Genomic DNA, 22,381 nt, shown 5'->3' on the forward strand with positions numbered 1-22,381 from the left:
ACAGTGTAATTTCTCTATTAATCTTTCTTTCCGCTCTTGTGTTTGTGTTGCGCCTCAAGCTGCATCTCAGTGAGCACACAGCGAAAGTCAGTCGGACTTTATAAGAGATCAGCATCAAATAATTTCCGCTCTGTGTTGGGATTTTAGCTAGAGACAGCCTCTCACAAAGCAGACAGCATGCTTTTAATAAATCAGAAACGTTGCATGCTGCTCGGCTGGTTTATTGTCCCTTTGCAAATGTATAGGACACAACTCTGGATTTATACTGGAAAATAAATGACCAGTGGAGTTTTAGCCTGAATTTAATTTCCTATACAGACATCCTTGACTGGAAGAAAGAAGAGAAAAAAACAGAAAATGCAGAGGCGGCTTCAGCTGTATCTGTGCCTGATGGGTGGCTTTTCACATATTTCCATTTTCATGCTGCTGTATGGTCATATTTAGCTTCATGGCCACTCGCATTATTGCAAAATAAAGCAACATCTATCTGCTTTCACCTCTATTCAATTCTTACATTTTAATTAGGTGAAATGAGACGCTTTCAAACCATACAAGCATCACCAGACCTTGATATACAACATATACACATACAAAAGATTGTGATATAATTGTAAATATTATATAAATACAATTCAGGGATAAAAAGCACTGCTTTTGCTCATATTTTATACTTTATTAGTATTCAATAGCATAATTAGCCGGTCGTAGAAAGCAACATTTTTACAGAGAGCAGATATGAATAAAAAGGTAAAAGGAGAGCTGAGAGTACAAATGTGAAAAAGCTTGAAAATGTGATTATCTCCTAAATTTGCATGACACTGTGTATCCCGGGACAAGACGATCCGTCTTATCTGAACCCAAGTACTCAATAATCATCACAATTCCCCAACGCTAATAGTAATTGAATATCATAAGGTTTTATGCAGAGCGCCTAAGCTATTATTTTCCTTGGATTCTAGCGTACATTTCTAATTTCCAGAGTATTTGTAGAAACACAGTGATTTGCTACCTCTCATTCACGGCCACCAGATGAATTAGTCACACCTGAATGGGTGTAAAAATGAGTTTTGGATTTGTGCAGATGAAACTTTGGGAGTGATAGTTGCTTCAACCATATTTCTACCAAGGGAGTTTGAGAATATGAATATACACACATTCATATGCAGAGACATGCCATATATAGAACGCAGCACACATTCAAGTTTAAAAAGACATGTAATTCAACCTGGCAGACAGAATCACTCAATATAATTAGCAGGATTGGGATATAATTTCAAGTAATGGTTGCTCCTCGATCATGACGTAGTATGACGTATGGAAGAGTCATTATGTGACATTGCATGTAATTAATGTTTGAATAACCTTGAAGAAAAGAGGTACATATGAGGTTGAAAAGAAAGGTTCAGACATAATGATACTGTACAATGTGTTCCCTTCATATATACTTCAGTGTGAATATCCTTTATCCCAGGAAACATAAATTGCATCCATTGTTTTAATAATAAGGCCATCATATACAGTATAACCTCATATATAAGACCATTTCTTCAACACTTATACCATGTGAAGATTTAAATTCAGTTTGGCTCCAGCGGGTGTGGACTCCCTGCAGTGACTCTAATATACTTACCCATACATTTATTTTCCTCCATGTATTTTACATATGGATATATAATCTTAATGTTTCTCTGTTTTGCATACAGACTGCTGCAGTGTATTACCAGAACTTGCAGAGCTCTGTGTTTCCGAGCCACAGGCCTTTTGTAGCTCAGTGCTCGTAATATCGTATCACTTCATTAGATGTTAAGCTATTATTGTTATTGCTACATATTGTTCGCTGTAATTTATTCACTGATTAGATTTCTGTCATACGGCCCACTTGGCACCAAATTTTCTAATCCTTTATGTTTTTTTTTTTCCATTTATTTTCTCCTGCTAATTGTTTTTAGGTGGATTTCCATCATCATTATTAGTAAAAGTAGGAGTATCAATAACCTGGCTCAGACACAGATAAACATTAGAGATGTTTATGTATTGTGGAAACTCTTCTGTTATTGGCAAGCACAAGTTCCATGATTGGAGCTGGGATCATAGTCTGTTTCTCTTGGTCAGTGGAAGAGGGAGACAGCAGCTGTTCTGCTGCCCTGTGGACACACGGTCACAGGTTAGCGGTTATAATCTGTTAACTGGTTCATTTATTACAGTCGGCTTTCTCAATCTCACTTTGTCAGAGAGGCACAGTGAGATATTATGACAGCCCAATGCACATAAATGTTGCCAGGGCAGTGAGTGGTAGCCATGTGAACTACATGTGCCTAAAATGAAGGGTCATCTGCTGAGTGATGGATTAAAATCATTATGTAGTGAATTTGAACATTTCTATTGGAAATCACAAGAGGAAGTATCTCAAAAGAAATGGTGGCAGATGAAACGTCCTGCTGCTGAACTGAATACTAATCACAAGTCCAGCAGGTCAGTACGATTGTTTCCTTTGTCCCAACATGGTGACGTGGTCTTCTGATAAACTGCTGCTTCTTCTTATTACGACGACTGTGTGATTTATTAATCGGTCACCTGCCAAGCAGAATCCTAACCTTTTTGAACCTACAGCACCCCAGAGTGCCTGTCCTATATTTCACTATCCCAGTGTAGGTTTGCATTGTAGATAGTTTTAAGACAGTTTCACAGACAAAATGTCCCCAGGTTTAGAATCTTATGGAGGCGATCTGACCCACCGTGCATAGTTAAAAGACAAAACCATTGTAGGACCAAGTTTCTTGCACATATCATATGATATCACAGCACATAATCAGCATCACTAAACAGCACAACTTAACCGGCTCTTACTGCCAGACACAGAAGCCGTTTCCTGGAGTGTAGTGAGCCAAAGAGTTGGCAGGTGGACTGACCGGGTCGTGGTGACTTTTCCACACACTAGGGCTGTAGTGATACACTAATCTCACGATACGGTATGATACACGATATTCAGCCAACGATACGATTCAATGCAATACAATTCGATACTCTGATTGGACAGAGAGTCTACAGCTTGCAAATGCTGGACAAAATGAATCTGATTTTTGTCATATCACACCTCAAACAGTACAGTACAACAGTTTTTCAACCAAGTATGTGAAGAACAATAAAATAATGCCCTTTCAATAAAAAAAGGTCCCATGTGTTTTTACCTCATTTTCCTTCTTTCCTTCCTTTCCACTTAGCAAAGCAAAGACCCTCCAGAAAGTTGAGGGAGCCGTGTCATTCAGTAGAAATAGTATTTATAAAGTTATTCTGTCACTCTGCTCTGCGTGCTCCCTGCCCCCTGCACTCTGTTCTATGGACACAGCTCTCTCTCTCTGTTGTCCCTCCTCACAAGACCCCAGAGTCCTTTGTCATAGATAATATGTCATAGATACCTCCAGTGATTGGTTGAAAAAGAAACTAGTCTGCCTAGTAACGTTTGTCCATTCATTGGCTGCGCTTTCAGTCTGCCGAACATCTATTTTTCGATTGGTCTTTTACGCGCACATCTCCGTCTTCAGCAGAATCTCAGGAAAACAGTGCAAAAAAACACATCTCTCTATCATAAACCGTTTCGGAGATATTCACAGATATGTAAAACTTTAGACTTTTTGGGTGGATCCGCCCAATCCTAAACCCGAAGTGGTGGGAACACTTCTGCTTTCAAGCATGAAGGTGCTGGATTTATGTTCGCCACCATTCTCTTGAATCTCCTCACTTCTCACTGCGTAAACAGGAAGAGGAAGACATTGGTGTCAGTGTAAAGAGAGTATCTAGACGGGTAACTTACTAGAAATGCTCTACAGTGAGACTAGTGGCTGGCTGATCTAATCATTCTTCCTGCAAAGCCAACGGGGGAAATGGGCAGCGAACAGAGAGCCAGGCGTAACACGGGGGGACTTACAGTATCGATACCCATGGCTGAAAAATCGATACTTTCTGGGGAAACAAAATATCGATATATATCGCAGAATCGATAAAATAGCTCAGCCTTACCACATACAGTAAATTCGAAAACATTTTCTTATGCAAGTTGCTGCCAACTACCGCGTTACGGTTGTTATAATCAACATGGGTTGCTTTTTTTAAGTGTTGACTTGAACTTGGTTTGAAAAGCTATAAAGCCACACCTTTGGCATCAAATTAAAACTGCACTGCAGCAACATTGTAGAATTCTACTGGGGTCTAATAGGTTATGCATTTCAGGCCGGGCAGGTGTTTTAACTCTAAACCCCAAGGTTAATGTTCTGCTCAACTCTACAGGCATGCTAGCTGCTCAGTCAGACCATTTATACTAATTGCTAATGTCAACATGCTAACTTGCTCACATTTATGATGGTAACAATAGCATTTAGCATGTAAGGTTTCTAAGCCACTGTGTACCTGTGCTAATGTTCCCTATCAGCACTTACTGTAACAGCTGATTGATGTCTTTAGTTCTGCAGATAATTTGTTTTTTGGCCTGATGGTGAAAAGTCAGAGGATCACTAAAAGTAGTAAAATTCATCCTGAGGGGAAGATGTCGTTTTATAACATTGCATCCATTTAAGATTTTTCCACAAATGTCATCCTCATGGTGTCACTAGGGTGATGGCCTAAACTTCACTCTAGTGACACCATGAGCTTGACATTTGTGAAAAATCTTAAGTCTCTGGGGTGCATCACCAGGGAACCATGAATGTCTACACCATACATCTTTAGCTTTGAGACAGGTGAGCTGAAGACATTGCAATAATTTTACTGGGCTGCTTCATTTCTCTACCAACACTAACATATTCTATCAGAATTATATAACAGATGCTCCATCATAATCTCATAAAAAGTCTACACACATCATAGTGGTTTTTAAGGCAGCACAGCCTCTAATGATGCCCTTCATCAAGAAAAACTACTAACTCAAGTCTTTAGCTGACTCCAGTGTACTAATGACTTTATTTAACTCCAAGAGAATGAATGTTTACATGTCGCCTTACATCAATGCCATCTCACCAAACGCACTCAATGACTTTTATGCCTTCATGCTATATTACTTTTTATGAAATCCACCAAATTGAATCAAATGATCTAACCATTTCTGTCATTAATACTCATTTCCAACAGAGAAACCCTTGTGTGAGATGTGTGAAATAGGGTTGTGACTTTCACATTTGTTCAATGTCAAAATCAGCGCTGGATCATAAAGCCTGTTGCTAATAATCAAGTTTCATTTGGTTTGACTGTAGGTGTTAAATATTGTACTTTGACAGCGTTAACCCTGGATTCAGCAGTTAGCATAATAACTTATTCACAAGAGGATTCGCCGCACGAAAACTGTCAATTTCCATCATTAATATGGTAACTTAAAATCAAATCCAATCAGTTGCCCTTTGGCTATGATAAAGTTTATTATATTCGAAGCAAGAAACTTCCTTTTGCTATCTCGTAGCTGTCATATCTTTCCGCCTTCCTGTGTCTTAATGCCTCACATCCAGAGACTAAGTGACAGATTGATAGCTCAGCTCTAATACCATGCCTGCTCTGTCAGACTGAGAAAGGCCATGTCTTCTCTCTTCCATTCAGGACTTACATGACAGGAGTGTAAGTCATGAGGAGCACTGGTGCCATTATAACATCATCCTCATCCGTTAGTAAGTGGATTATGGGGCTGGAGCGCTGGCATGCCTTGATGTGTGGTTTGGTTTTATTGGCTCTGTAAGAGGACATAGTCCACTTAGTCCTCACTTTGATTCCAAGTAATGCCTGACATTAAACAGTTTTTTTCCCAGATTGTCTATATTAGCCCCCACTAACCATGGGCACTAATGCAGGTTGATGGGTTTGAATTACATTTGTCACTGAGGTAGATTTGATTGAGAACCATTTCAAGTACTTGACATTTGACATTGTATTCCAGATTACTCAGGGATGAATGAAACAAGGCCAGGACTTGACATTAAATCTGTGATTTAATAGTCAGGGCTGTATCCAGAATTTTTGGGCCGGGATAGCTCAAGAGGGACATTAACTTATGCAGCATTTGTGCATGCAAACATGTCAGTTTATCTTATATCCACTTTAATTACTTACAGTATCTTGCATTGCTGAATTTAAGACTTAGTGACTTAGTGACCTAGCTGACTTTATTTTCTATTTCAGTAACAACAAGAACCAAATTAAATCTCTTTCCAACAAAAAAAGGAATTATTTCATTTGACAGACTGTTGCTTCGGCATGCCTCTCTCTTTCCCCTTGTGACTGTCTACAGCGGATGTTTTTCAGGCACATTTTTCAGCTAGTCGCCTCACTTTTAATCAATGCAGATGTCTACACAGGTGGCATTGTGTTTCCCTCACAGGTAACTGTGACTCAGCTACTGCTGTTGACAACAGTGCCGCTGTGGCTCACATGGTGGAGTGTGTTGTCCTCCAGTCCAGTCCAGTCAAAGTGTCCTTGAGCAAAATACCGTGTGAATGCATGAATGTGATAAGTGATGCCAAAGCACTTAGCGCTGAGTGGTGGGTAGATCAGAAAGGTGCTGTATGAACACGTGTCCATTTACTATTATTTGAGCTTATACTTCACAGCCATGGGAGTCAATTAAATCTATAGTTCTATTAACGTTACAATACAAAAATCATACACATGTCATGGCCATCTATTTGATATTGCGGATGTTTCCATCAGGAGCAACATTAGGATTGACTTTGGCTACGTCTCAAATCTAAGTCTAGTAATTGCTGCCCTATCTATTTTGGTCCCCCACCAACTCCAGAGGGAAATATGTGTCCGTTTACTGAAGTAACTTGCAAGTCCGCCTTTATGAATCAGATAACATGCAGTGGGTTTAGTAGAGCTGACAATTGGTGTTGCACTCCTTCTACTACATATTCTATTACATATAGTCATCGGACAAAATCTTAATACAAAATGATTTATTCTTGTAGCTGGAAGCATTAAATATGTGTTCATAAAACAGTTACACATACGTAATTAAGCTCAGCTTCATATCATTTTATAGAACATTTTAAATCGTCTTACAAGACGATTGAAGATACAGTTCCCAGTGGCCTCAGTTAACACGCTGTTGTATTTACTGTACAGTCACTGTTTGAGTTTGAAGAGGGAACTTGATCAGTGACTTTCAAAGTGCTGTAAATGTAATCATTACAAACCAAATGACTCTGCTCTCCTTTTTGACCACTGTGCATGCAGATTTACTGCATAAGTGGCCCATATCATGGTGTCATTTGTTAATGTCCTTGACTATGCAGATGAAGCAACCAATTTATGCAAATAGGCCTCTACTTTTGCCAATTTAAATTAATATGAGCAACTGAAACCCTCATTTTCATTCATCCTCAGAATCCTTAATATGTTTGAAAAAGGATTTTTATGTAAATGACTGATTAAAATCTATTTTTCATTTCATCACTTTTGCTTATCTTTCCATAACTCGGCTTGTTTGGCTCAACTGACACACAGTTTAATTTGAATTGTTTTCCTTCTTTTTAAATCAGTTTGCACACAAACCTCGTTATTCTGATGCTGCTTCGGGCAGAATATCGCCTGACATCCAAACACTTACTTTTTCCATAATCATTTGCACTGTCCTTGAATCAGTTTGTGTCAGAGGAAGTTCAGCACAGGCAGTGATTTTAAAAAGACATGTTCCTCTCTTTGCTCTGTCATCTTGACATTTTCATAACTATTTTTTTTTCATATTGTTCGATCTATCTGCATTTGATTTCATCTGGATAGCATCAGATTAGATCACGATGATGCTGTACATGTTAACGTCATGAGTCCAACGTCCAATCATGTCTGCGCGTTATCTCGTCTTTCCCGTCACTTTCCCTTAATGATCTCTTTCAGTAACCGTACCAAAGCAAGTAATGAAATTAGATAAAAGAAAAGAGTCAAATAAAACTGCCCACAAATGTTATTGGCTTGATTCATGGAGCAGATCTGGTCTGATATTCAAACTGACAATCGCTGTCTCTCCGCTGTGTTTCCACAGGCTGTGCGCTTTTGACTTGCCTCGACTTTGATCCATATCCAGCTTCTTGGCATGAATCTCTGACTCTCTTTGACTCTCTCCCTCTCGCTGTCTCTCTTTCTCTCCGGTTTCTGTCTGATTCTGTCTCTGTCCCGCCCGCTAACCTGTCCTCGGGGCAGGCTCAATGCCCTTCATCTGTCCGTCTCGTGCCCGCGCCCGATCCTCTACGCCCACAGTGCTGCCGCATCTTTGAACCCTACCAACCAGCTCACAAGTCGTTATAATCAGTGAGAAAATGAGTAAAACAAAAGTGGTCATGTGACCTGACCCAGTCAGCTGGTATCAGCACTTCTTGGGGTGCATTCATGTGCTGATATTCAAAGTCACAATCAACTTACATCTCCCTGATATTTCCGCAAGCTGTGAGCATGTTTCCTTGTGACTTTTTTTGCTTTCACAGTCAGACTCTCATACATTCAATCTTTTAACCAAGCCGGCAAGTTAGCCAAACTTATGTGGAAGAGAAAATAAAGCAGTAAAAACACCACTCAGACTGTCCTCTGTAAACATCACTCAGAGTTTACAGACCACTCTTTCTATCAAATAAAGGATTATTACTGAGATTTGGGGTTTACTCACTATCCTTACAAACAGACTTTACTGAAGTAGATGCCACTGCTCCATAAGGGGCAGCAAAACATCCAATTTTAAATAAAAAATATTTTAAAACTACTCAAAATGCAAGAAACAAGCAATAAACACTGAAATCACCATATTAAAAACTGTGTTTATGCTGCAACTAATATTGCTGAGATCATGGTTGTCATAGAAATGCAAGACTCTGTCCAGCACACACATTTTCCATCTGCACACACAGCCTGCCAGAAAAAGCAATGCAGATTATTGTAATCAAGCCTAAAGAAATGGCAACATCTGAGACAACTCAGCTTGACCAAATACCAATCTTCTGTCTGTACAGTGACTTTATACACATATATTAATGCTGTCCACAACATCTTGTGTGCGTGAGCTGGTTTTGTCATGAAATAAATGGAAAATAAGATAAAGACAAATCAAATGTCAGTGTGGACAGCCCTACGGGCTGAGATCACTTCCATCTCGCAATGCATCAAGGCTTCCAGTCACCGTGATGTTGCCTGACAACCAGCTGAGGCTCCGGGAAATTACTGCATGTGGCCAAGAAATGGTTCGGCCTGTAAAAGCAAAAACAATGAACAAGAGATGGAACATTTGAACGACTGAGCTGGATTATACTTTTCTCCTGTCTTTCAGTTTCATGGTTGATGCGCTAAGCTAACTGGCTGCTGGCTACATCTAAATTCACACTACACAATATTTATCGTACAGATATGGATGTTTTATAATTTCTCTCATCTAACTCTCAGCAAGAAAGTGAATACATGTATTTCCCAAAGAGCCTATTCCTTTAAAAATTAGGGAGCCATTGCTTTAACAGTGTGTTTTCACCTCAGTGCTTTCAGTCACTGCTGACCTTTGCTCACATCCCACATGGTCTTAAATTAGTAGAAGGAGCCAAGTTCTGAACTCTCCTCTCAAGGTGAAATGAGAGCTGCTATCATTAAAAACAGTGAAGGTGGTATTCACTAAATTTCATCTGCAGCCTTTTTCATATTGTGCTGTTGGCATCACAGCTTTCACTTTGATCTGTATTCTACTTGGCAAGATTGTGTGAATCTGTTCCCCTCTTTGACGCTCTCTCTCTTTTTTTTCCTCTTCTGCCCTTTTTTTTCTGTCTCTGCTCCAAATGCCACCCTCCTCCCCTCAGGGCGGGATGATCGCCCTTCTGCTGTCCATCCTGTGCCTGGTACTGATCCTCTACACCCGCAGGCGTTGGTGTAAACGCCGTCGCATCCCTCAGCCTCAGAAGAGTGCCAGCGCCGAGGCGGCTAATGAGATCCACTACATCCCCTCTGTGCTGATGGGAGGCCAGGCCAGGGAGAGCTTGAGGAACTCACGGGGACAGGGACCGAACTCCAGCGGTACCCTCAGCATCCGGGAGACACCGATTCTGGATGGGTACAAGCGGGGTTTAGGTGGATGGGGGATGGAATGGTTAAACCCTAAAGATTAGCACATGAAAGTAAACAGAATGTGCTGAAAGATTATGGAATGAACAATCTGTGAATGTCGTTTTTTATTCCATATTGTGCAGCTGACACGGCACACCTATTTCTAAGTGCAGTAATCTGCAATGAGTGTTGAGGTTTAAGATTATATTAAAACACCTCATCATATCAGTAATTCTGTCACACTTTGAATCACGACTGCTTCATCAAGCCCATTAGCCTCCCTTGATGTTTATTCTAATTTCAATAAGTCAAGTTAATGTAACACTAATTGATTTCTACCTCATCCCCAGGTATGAGTACGACATTACCGACCTGCGTCACCATCTGCAGCGGGAGTGCATGAATGGTGGCGAGGAGTTTGCCAGCCAGGTCACCCGTACCTTGGACTCCCTCCAGGGCTGTAATGACAAGAATAATATGGACCTCACACCAGGTCAGTTGACTGATGCACAAACAACAAGGTCAGACAAAACACATCTAAAACAAAAAGCCTTTAAGCCAAGTCAGTCACCACCTCAGATTCCTAATTCCCTCAAGAGAGTAAGCAGAGAGTAAGCTTGAGTTAAATGGAGTGTGAATATTGGACCTACATTAGTCAGGTGGCTAGACCTCAAATAAATGCTTATGCTGATACCCAGAACAAAAGTTTGCAACAACTAAAGCATTTAGCAGCTACAGAGCCATATATGTCCCAACCAATACGAGTGAATAAAGATCTTTTCCGAAGGCCAGGCAAAACTCATTTAGTTAACAAAGGCTCAAGTCACCCAGTCAGCCATGACAGTGCGACAGTCCCCAGGTCCCTGAAACCAGCTAACCTAAATGGAACAAGCTCATTTATATTGATCTGATAGATGTGTAACCACACTCATACGCCATAACATATTTCACTGGTGAGAATGTACACAGCTTCAGCACTAAAGCTAAAGATAAGTTAAAGATTAACTAAAGATCATATAAAACAGATCTGTTATTTCCAGCTAGCATAGTACATGATGGGGTTAGATTTACCGCAAGAAGTGCACCCGTAAACTGCAACACCATGCAGAAGGAAACAGGCAATGAACTTAAGTCACCTGGTCATGATTTCTGGAAAGAGACGTCACTGTTGAGCTGACATGGACATACCATTAAATGATGGATCCTCGGCATCAAATGTGTTTCAGTTATTGATAATGATGTACTTGACTGGGATACCAAGGGAGGAAGTTCTTCTTCCACTGAAACCTTTCTGATCGTTTTAAATTACAAAGTCACTAGATTCTGTCGCTGAAGCTTCCACCTGTCTCATTAACAGCCTTACTGTTCTTCTTCCTCCACAGCCATACATTCTATGATAAAAAAACAAATCAAGTAATAAGACAAGTGTCAAACAGGTTACATTTGCTAGTGTTGGAGAGAATAGAAGTGTACAAGATAAATTGTTTTCCCAGCAGGGCAGGGAACAGTATAATTACATTAACACTGTTGTAATAATTGAAATAGTCAGCGTGAAACTCGAGGAAACTAATTGGATTTTTAATTAAATACCATTACTTGTCTTATTTTCCCATATAGGTGGGAAGCAATCATCAAAATGATAGTGGACCAAATGATTTTTCACCGACATGAAGGCTTCAAAGCTCTGTCAATATAAACCACCTTTTAAAACAGAGAATACAAATGAGACACTTGTTCAGCAGTTTCCAGAACATCAGTTGTATGACTGATGCAGCGCAGCACAACACACATAACGATCAAACTGCAGGTATTCTTTCAAAGAGTTTTTTCCTCACACTTGAAATAACCCAAAGGCTTATGCGCCTGCCAAGGATTTGTTTTAGAAGATCTATTTCTCATAATCAGTGGACGCTGGAGTTGAGCACCACTCCCATGAGAATTACTTCTATGAAGTAGAGAAGTTTTGATGCAGGTATACCCTCTGAATTTTAATTAACAGCAGATTCGCTGCTCGGATTCTGAAGAGATTGGTTATAGTGACAGCACTCTCACGCAGTGTTCTTATAAAATCCAGACATCACCAATTCAGAGGTGATGGAAGAGCAGAAATCCTGTGCATTATGCATTTAAGATAGTCAAAGTGATGGACTGGATAAATAGAAAAAGCAGGCAGCAGGCCATGCATGGAATAATGAGCAATATATAGAAGTGGAGAGGTCATTCAGGAAATGGCATTGGAAATAACAATGATTTCAGTAAATAGCTCTTCGCTGCCCTGACCTTTCCTCTCAGGAAAATGGAATAGTTTTGAATACAGAAACAAGTAAAAAATATATGTTGGATTATGTCAGTATTAACCCATGTCTAGTTTCAGTTTATATTGCTTTAGTGTAGAATAATAATGCAGTATTTATCCAGCTCATTAAAATACAAAACATCAGCTAGGAAAAGCCAATGCAGGGCTCAGTGCTAAGGATTACCCGATTGCCTGAGGCAAGTCAAACGCTGCATTAGTAAAACTAGTGGTTGGGAAAGTGGTAAAACAAATTTAACACTGTTGCTTCCTTTACATATTCACTGAGAGTTAGACTTCTGCAACAGATAGAAAATAGCAGCGAGTAAAGACAAGGTTTATAAGCCGAAACACAAGCGGGCATTTCAAATATCCTAAAATGAGTTTGACTTTGGGTAGTTTGAATGCATTTAGTCGGGGTGTGTACAGGATGTGGCTGAAAACAACAACCATTTCTTGTGCAGCTTGAGAGCAAGGCAGATAACATAGGCTTGTTTCTGATACATTTCCAGACAGGAGGTGTATCATTTCCTTTATGTGAGGAGACTCACATTAACTAGTTAAATATTCTCTCTGTGAGGTGTTAACGTAATACATGTGGTGGTTACATACAGTGCATAAAGTTGGAGATGAGCCAGTTGAAACCATTAGCCTGGGAACCAGACGAGCTTGTGCTTATCAGTATCTGGCAGATGTGTCTGGCCTCCTTCACATTCATACAGATTTCCATCCATCCTGGATTTGGTTGGGTCAATCATAACCGTTTAATCTAATAGGTGGTTTTGATATGACAACTGCACAGAGGAGAATGTGCTTACTGGCTCTTGAGGCATTTTCGATGGTTGCAGCTGATGTGGAACTGTGTTTACTTGCGTTTCGCCATCCTGATTGGTTGGAGCTCCATCCAGTTGTGTCCAAAGGCATTTTTGTTTGTACCTTGGAAATCCAAAATGAACTGAGAGGTTCCATGCAGACAGATTTCAGGATACTGTAATAATGTATATCCTCTTGTGAATGCAAAGATCTTTAATACGTTTAAACTCCTTCCTGTAACAATGTGGTTGAACAAACAAATATATACAACAAGCTTGTATTTAACAGCATTTAAGCCGACCTTTAATGAAAATATTTTTTTTCCTCAACTTGCCAGTGGTGAAATTAGTTACGAACAAATTTATTAAAGACTCGAGTAACAGTCTATCTATCTAATAAAACTTTGTGTCTCTCTGATATTTTTTCCACTTACACACAGAAAACCCTGTTAGCATCTTATTCTGAGTCAATTTAATTTCATACTTCTGTGTCAGAAATGGAAGCTCATGTCTGAAGATGATAGTCTCTTCAATCAGAACTAAATAGTGAATTATTCCTTCATATTCAGTATTTTTTTTCTCATTGTTCCCCTGGAACTTTATGTCTTAATATGTACCAAAACAGATCATTTCACCCTCTGGGACTTAATGGGTTTTTACTTTCATGGCAGCTTTTCTCGCTCTTTAATTTTGGCTCCTCTAGTAAACAACATGTTGGGTGTACTACTCTTTATGCTTGCTACACTAGTTTTAAAATCTCCTACATCCAGCCAAGAACAACACACTTTTTTTTTTCCTGTGGCTGCTTTCTCATTTCAGAGAGAGCTTTCACTTTGTGACTCTACTACCACTGGCTTTTATTTCCCCACATTTGTAATTATATCCCACTTCTCCACAGTGAGTGACAACACCAAACTGGCCCTAATGAACAAATACAAGGACAACATCATCGCCACGAGTCCCATCGACAGCAACCACCAGCAGAATACGCTGCTTCCGCACAACACCTCCACCAGCCAACGCAAACGTCTCTCCAGCAACACCCGTGGTGAGTCACTCGCTCTCATAGATTTACCCTTTGACAGAGAATAGAAGAAAATAGATCAGCGCCGCCCCGTGAGTCTACCCACTGCCAGCAGGAACAAGCAGTGCATCGTGTAGCTACATGTTTTGTTTTTAGTTTTTTGGTTTAGTTTGTTGTTTTTGTCAGGACGCTGCGGCTGTCAGGTGAACTCCAGGAGACTTTAGCATAGATGATTTTCATATTTTTGAAACTGTTCTATTAAAAATTAATTATTATTAAAGGACATTCAAATCACAGTTTAAATAAATAAACTATCCAAAAAACTGTGGACCTTAAAGTCAAACTGGAATTTGAATTCTCCTCACATTTTGTTTAAGAATGAATATACTATCATAATATTAGATAAGTTGGTAAACCAGATTCTGGTCTGCTGTCGCCCTCTCCACACGAGGCAGCGTGGTAGCAGAGCAGTTTCTGGGCTCCATCTGTGCGGCGATCAGGGTTCAACTTTGACTGCAGCACACAGTCACTGTAGCTATGCACGGAAAAATTTAAATTGTGCCAGAATGCAGATGTTTTTATTCAATAGCGTTTCAAAGACGCGTCTGAAACACCTCCTGTGTCGACATGTTGAGCCTGTGGGTGGACATTTCCTGCGACAACTGAGAGCTGGCGCTATGATGAGACATGCTGCCAGATTCTGTCATGGTGCTCGAGGCCTACTGATCGCAGAATCACATCCCGTGCATCCTGAAAATAATCTAATAGATACTCTCTACAATTTCAACATACAAGATTTGGGAGGTCTCATTATGTAAAATAAAGAAGTGCAAGTAGTTTTCCAGCCTGCTGCTCTTTTCATCGGGAGGCAGCATTTGACCAGACCAGATTCCAGACTGTCAAAACTCACAGCATACGTTACGCCGTGACTCAAAGTGTATCACAAAAAACACACGCAGTGTGAAATCACACAACAGTAGTCTGCTCAGTGCTGGGGTAGGACCCTATGATGCAGAATAGTCTGAACAATTTTGATTAGTACACAAGTTAAAACAAACATAAAGGACTCACAGTATTTCATTTTAGTCAGACCTTTAGGTCCAAATGTGTTCTCTCTTGTCTAATTCAGAGTTATGACTTTCTTTGTACAGCACCTTCAGAATTCTACTCATGGCACACTCAAAAGTTTTGCTAGTGTGAAAACAATTAAGTAAAAACAAGGTGTGAAGTGAAGGCCTTCAGTGTTCAACTTACAGCGACACTGTGGTCAATGTCCAGCTGCACATTTTTTATCGCTAAATGTTTATCTCTCACAGCTACAAAGCTGGAAAAAAGAAACATGGTGAGTCACAGAATGCCACTATGCAGGTGTAATCACAGACAACACCAGGAATGACCTTTGGAAAAGTCCCAAGGACCTGCAGACATTTTCAACTCATTGGACAAAAGTTGTCAATAATGCAGTACAAATACAAGAAAAGTTAAATGAGGATACGCAAGATCTTTGCAGGACATGAACCCAGTGTTCTAATCCATGACGTCCTGAGAGACCAATGCCCTTTGAAAAGTAAATCAATGAAAATGTTTGGTGTGACTGTGGTTTGAATGTGAAGCCTCAAACATATATCTCTTCGTCTTTTTACTAACATAAATCAAACTATGTCTTTCCATATTCCCATCGATATCTGTCTGAAATGCTTTTTTCTCATTGTCATCGTCCTGAACTCCCTCATCTCTCCTCATACTCCCCTCCGCAAGCCCGAGCTGCGATAGTTTAGAAGTTGTACTGTACGACAGGAAATGAAGAGAGGTTACAGTTGATGAAATGGAGAGACATTATCCCATTATGATAAACAAGAGAAAAAGAAGGCAGCGACATTTTCAAAATGTCATTTTGGAAATTTTCATTTGACCTCCAACCATAATTCACTTTCCTCAACACTTGGCTGCACGATGCTTTATTCTCCTCCTAATTAAAAACAGTTCTGTGGTGCTGCATGGTCGCTGTGGAGACGCTCCAGAAACACAGTAATTCAGAGGTGTTCTCCAAACACAAGCAAGGTATTCAGACCCCTCCCATTCTTGCAATCATCATCATCATTTAAACAATGTTTCATTCATGATTGATGGACACCAAACATGACTCTTTTTTCGTTTTCTTTAGAGGAAGCAGATATGTTTCATTTCCCTTCTCCCTTTCTGACCTTCAGTCTTTTCAGTGCACTCCTGCAGCCACTGTTGCTTTCCAGCGATGCAAGCTCAGAGAAACAGGGTAGAGGAAAACAACATTCGAGCAAAGCCTTTTATCAATAATAGAGGGTGAGAACAAAGACTGAATGCCCCAAACACCCAACCGAAAGCGCCACCAGGCACTGTTGGCAGCTCTAAATGGCTATGTTGGAATATTAAAAACTTCAGGGCCCAGAGTTCCTGTAACACGGTTTCAATGAACTGCAAACAACCAGCTCGCCTGTGAGGCTCCATACCAAAGTGATGAAAGAGTGGAAAGGTCTAATGCCATGTTCAGACAGACATTAACACCCTCCTCATTCATTTTAATGAGATCACTGCGCTGGCACAGAATCAGCTCTGACACAAAAAAACGTCTGCTTATCTGGCAATGTCATCTCGCTTGGAACTGGCCAATCACCAATCGCCAGTTGCATATTTGGAAGCGCATATTCCTTGAGATTACTTTAGAATGCAAAAGTTTATCTCTCCATTTTAGTTTTGAACACTGTCAAATTGTACACAGGAAGATGAGCTGCAGTATGACCTCCAGTGGCTCTTCAAAGCAAAGTCAGCTGTAGTCCAAAGATATGATTCTGCAAATATTAGTCAATATAGTTTTTTTTCAATAATATAGTTTTAGTTTCCTAAATCTATGAAGACAGGTCGCGTTGAAAAGAGCCAGCTGAGGTGCTTCAAGCATCTGATTGGGAAGCCTCCTGGGCTTTCCGGCCAGGTCCAATTGGCAGGAGAACCACAGGCAGACCCAGAACTCACTGGAGGGACTATATAACCCATCTGGCCTGGAAACTCCTCGGGATCCCCTAGGAGGAGTTGGAATGTGTTGCTGGGGAGAGGGACGTATAGAAAGCCTTGCTAAAAACAATCTCTGCACACTCTGTATCACACCGTTGTACCAGCTTAGTAAATGAAAACAGAAAAGATTTGCTTCCTAATGCCCACAACCTAACACACATACACACACCACTGATTCGGTGCCTCCAGGTACAGGTTAGTATTCTCTAAAGCCAGCTGCATAGGAATGAGGCTGTCTAAGCAAGCAATTAGATGTGCTGTATGCAGTTTTGAGTCGCCGGTGTTGGTGTTTGCAGTCCACTATTTTCATCTTTGTCATAAAATATGCACAGACAGAGCTATTGTTGTCCTCGGTGGACAGCTTCTGTGCATGTGTGAGGAGGCAGGTAATGTAATGACTCTTTCCCTTTTTGCTGAAGATGCCCAAGTGCCTCTCTTCACTCCGTATGTCAGCACATTTAATGGACTCAGGAGTTCCTTCTGAAGCAACTAAAAGTACCAAAGTTGCCAAATGGGAGAAAGCGATGTCAGAGGATGTGAAGGGAGCGGCCCCCGGCCTGCAGGCCCCCATCAGTATTTCATTATTATTATTGCTGAGCAGGTGTATAATTTATTCCTAATTAGTTGTGGACCATACAGTATAATTAAGCTAATGATGTCTAAATCAGTGAACAAGGTTAATGTTACGGTACAGTTATTGTACTTCTGCCTGCATAACAGAGGGTTGCCTTCATCACTTAACATGAATGCTGATGATGTCATAAAGACAAGGGGAAATTATAATTTTTGGCATCTTTAGTAATTCATATTTGATTTGTTTTTTGTTCTCTAGTGGTGGAGGGGTGATTTGAATCCTGTGAGGAACATGTTCACGGGTCATTTTTCACTCTCACCTCAGCAACAGTTAGAGCTGCATTTTCTTTTTTTTTAATCAGCTCAGTGTAAAATTTGACCTTTGTATGAAAATGGTATCAAACTGATGGAAACATGGTAACCACGTAAAAGGTCTATTTAGGAATCAAATATAGTGAAGTACAGGTGGAACTCAGGTCTTTCACTGAACAAGGAAATTGGCTAAAGAGACCAGTACCAGGTTGTAAACATGTTTATATCTGTCGTGAAGGTGGACATTTTAACATGGGGACTTATGGAGATTGTCTTGTTCTGTAGCCAGCCTCAAGTGGCCGTTTGAGGAACTGCAGTTTTTAGCATTTCCACATTGACTTTGTTTCAGGGTAACGCTTTCTTAGTATTTTCTCTTATCAAACACGGAAATGCTCAAACTCAGGTTCATCAAAATATGTAAGTTCCACTTTACAAAATAGAATACTGGATTTGTGTCATCAGTTTAACTGAAAGATGTGTGTGCTAATAAATATATATATACTATATATATATATATATATACTAATCTATATATATATATAATATATATATATATATTATATTATATATATATATATCTATATTAGTGCTGTCCAAATAACGCGTTAATTTGTCGATTAATTTAAAAATTACGCGTTAAAAAAAATTACGCAATTAACGCGGTTTTGTTTACTTCCCGGTGGCGGCCGCCATTTTGGATGTGGCAAAGTAGAGCTTTGTTTCCCAGATATATTGTGTGTGTGTGTGACATGGGTGTTAAGAGGCATTAACTTAAAGCCCTCAACGGAGACTGCGCCCTGGGCGGGGTCGCCCACCTTGCCCCAGCTAAAACCGGCCCTGTTGTATTAGTTACGGGCAGATATGCCACATCCAATATGGCGGACATGTTAACGTATCGCAGCAACGGACCAACCTGCTCAGTGAGGCGTCTATGTATATATGTCTATGATCTATCCTAACTAAAGGAGAGTCTGTGGTGTAAAGATGCATAAGGACTTTTAGGGGGAACATTTCATTTTAAAAAGTTGCCCGATGGCTCGTTGGACAAAAACAAGGCAATTTGCACAGTTTGCAAAGCCGAATTTAAATTCCACAGAAGTAACACGACTTTAACAAATCACCTCAAAGCAAAACACCCAGTCTACACTAGTCACAGTCACATATTTTACACATAGAATCATTTTACAATAGTTAATTAAAACAAGGAGCAGAGAAGCTGCCAAATCATTTTTGTAAGCTCTGTGTAGATTTGGGTTTTGGGGATTTTGGTTTCTCTCGTGGCTCAGATGATCACTTTTTTTTCCTTTCTCCGGGTACGTTGTATCCATTTCATTCAAAGTTATTGTCTGGTACACCAGAACAAAATAAAATAAATTCCAAATAAACTTTCAACTTGTTTAGTGAGATTTCAAAGATGCATTCTTTTTTTTTTCCTTTTCACTGCTTCTGCCATTTTACTTATGATATCCAAACATATTGTAATGGCACTTCTAATCTGAATTGAATGTTTCTACAGTGCAATACTGGCATCTGTATGTAAGTATATACAACACTGTATACAGAGCTCAGTGAGTGTCACAGATAGAAAAAGCATACAGTACACACATATTGCAGATTTATGCCAAACTACAGTAGCTACAATATAATGTGAATATGTAGTGTGAGTGTTAGTGACAAGCTAGCAGCAGTAGTATTATCTAAACTTGAGAAAGCAGTCTCTGTTTTGATCTGTTCATCTGTGCACCGGAATTAGTTAATTTAAAAACACAATTAAGTGATTTTTTTTGCACTAATTTGATCAGCAGGCACGACACCTCCAGCTCAGTTTTGTAGAACATCTCTGTATGTATCTTTACATACCTAATTGATAGCTTTGTTTAACACAAACGTGGCTACGTGCGTTTTAGTTACTTAGCTCTCTGATTTTTGAATATGATGACAGCCAGGTAAATGCTTTTCCAAGAAAGTCAAATTTCTAGTAGCTGTTGTAAACCACTTACCCTGAGGATAGGTTATACCCTGGTTATACCCTGAGGAATAACCAGCAGCACATTTTCTCAGCTGTCTGTGTCCTCGTGTGCATGATGCACAACCTTTGCACCATAAAAACACACCGTCCAGGTCAGAATGTGTGCTCTGCTTTTCTGTTTACCAAAATATGGTAAAAATCACCAACAATCAGCCATGTCTGTGACCTCACCAACTTTAGTTTTTGCTCTATTTCACCTCCTGTCATCTTGGTAATTACAAGCCGAGACAGTGACGGCTGGTGCTGTTTTCACCCTCTGTGTGTGTGTGTGTGTGTGTGTGTGTGTCATGGAGGCAAAAATGTGTTCACTTGTATTGTATTATCGTCACAACTGATGCGATCATCAAGTGTAGATGTATGCTGAAGAGAGTTGAGAATGGATGACTCCTCAGTCAGACCAATGTCAGACTCATGTCAGAACGTAGTTATGATGACTGAGTGCTTATGGGAATGTCAACATGGTCTCCAGCTGGTAATGGCTGTAATTATGTCACACAGTGTTATTTCCATGTGCTGATATCAGTGCTGTTGTTGTGACATCCACTTGAATTGTTTGTTCTTGTCCACTTCGTCTATCTGGATAGATCGTGATTCCGGTGCCATGCCCTCTCTCTCACTTGACTCTAGCACCTTTCCATATTTATAGAGTTGTGGAGAACTGGGCATAATAACTTTTTTGCTTTATAAGAGGTACTTGTGCCTGCTGCGCATGCTGAATTGTGGATGAACGTCCTGCAGTGAATATTTAGAAGGGCTTGTCTCTCTCTCATTGCAGTGTTGAGCACACCACCTTTTGGCTCCTGTTTAATAGCGAAGGCTGACGAATACCTGCTGTTACGATTTAGTCCTAATTCCTCAGGAGACACTTTTATTCTCCTCTGTATGCAGGGCAGGGAGACACCATTATATTTCAAGTGCCTTCCTGGTAGAAGTGTTGAAGGTAGTAGTAGACATCCCTGCTCCTGTGATGCAGCTTAACTACAAGTAACCTGTGGACACGAGATGACCTTGTTTTTTGGAAAGCATTTAAAAGAACACTTCACGCTAATTGGAAATTTTCAAACTGTGTAGTAAACGTTCCTATTCATGTACTTGTCACCTTTTGATTAAAAAAAAAAAAAAAAAATAAAAATCTGGACTTTGATCTCGTGCTCTAAATGTTTCAGTGGAATCCAGCCTCATCTCGCTCTGTGATAGGTCAGCTTGCACTCACCTCAGAAGCTGTAAGCTACATTTTCTCTTAACTGCCTCCGAAAATACTTTTCTTGTACATCACAGAGAGTAACATGCTGTTTGCACCTTGAACCACTTTAGGTTTTTCCAGTGTAGTACTATTACACTGTAGCCAACACTTCTTTTATGCTCCCCCCTCTCTGAAGCTCGTGGAGCCTCAAAGATGTCCTTGACAGCTCGACTCTGTTCAGATGCTTTGACAGCCACTTTAAAAAGGTTCATTTCCTGTAGTCAAATATTCTGCTGTAAAATCTCCCCAGAAACAGCTGGTATTGTCGGGTTGGGCTCTTCATGGAGATGAAGTTAAAGGTTTTTGTTCTCTTTTTGTTAGAAGTGAGCACAAACACTATTAAAGCAGCGGTGTGTACGTACGTCCATGCATCAGACAAGTAGCTCCACAGCCATGCTAGTCACTCTCTGATGACGTACTAAGTAAGCTTTGAGTGACAGTAATGTGGAGAGAGAGATGGGAAATGACATGCGGGAAAGAGCCACAGATCGGATTCGAACCCTGGGCTTCTGGAAGCAAGGACTGAGCCTTCGCACCTGGGGCGGCTGCTCTACCAACTGTGTCAACAACAATGTCACTGTTGGCTGTCGGAACTTATTTACCACTGTGTTTTTTCTCGATTACATAGTTTAATTATGAATTAAAAAAAAACATTAGTATAATAATCAGTCATTTTAAATATACTATATAGAGAATATAGATTAGATGGACATAAACAGCAATCATTGGCCCAATAACTGCTGCAAATATTGACTGAATCCTGGCTAAATGTTGACTTGAAGTGCCACCATTCAACTACGTCTTTTGAAATTAAGGAATGTTTTGATTAAAGATAATTATAAATTCTCTCTCATGGATTTGGACTTGAGTCACTCCCCTAATTGAAGTGAAAAATCATTGTGTGTTTTTGTGTGGACACACAATACTGCTCCAGCTTTCTAAATGGGGTTTCTAAGCTCCTGTCATCGATCCTCCGTGGATGTGACAGATCCTTAATACTGGC

At 40.1% G+C, this 22,381-nt stretch overlaps 1 protein-coding gene across 4 annotated transcripts in view; it reads left to right on the top strand.

The window, feature by feature from the left end:
- Nucleotides 1-22,381, top strand: part of astn1 (astrotactin 1) — a 369,281-nt gene that overhangs the window by 76,347 nt on the left and 270,553 nt on the right. For all 4 annotated transcript variants that reach the window (XM_027282875.1, XM_027282876.1, XM_027282877.1 and 1 more), the window contains exons 3-5: nt 9,804-10,054; nt 10,398-10,540; nt 14,051-14,200. In XM_027282875.1, the coding sequence (XP_027138676.1) occupies nt 9,804-10,054; nt 10,398-10,540; nt 14,051-14,200 (544 nt within the window). The remainder of the gene's footprint in view (nt 1-9,803; nt 10,055-10,397; nt 10,541-14,050; nt 14,201-22,381) is intronic.

The sequence above is a fragment of the Larimichthys crocea genome, chromosome X (assembly GCF_000972845.2).
Source record: "Larimichthys crocea isolate SSNF chromosome X, L_crocea_2.0, whole genome shotgun sequence".
NCBI lineage: Eukaryota > Metazoa > Chordata > Actinopteri > Sciaenidae > Larimichthys > Larimichthys crocea.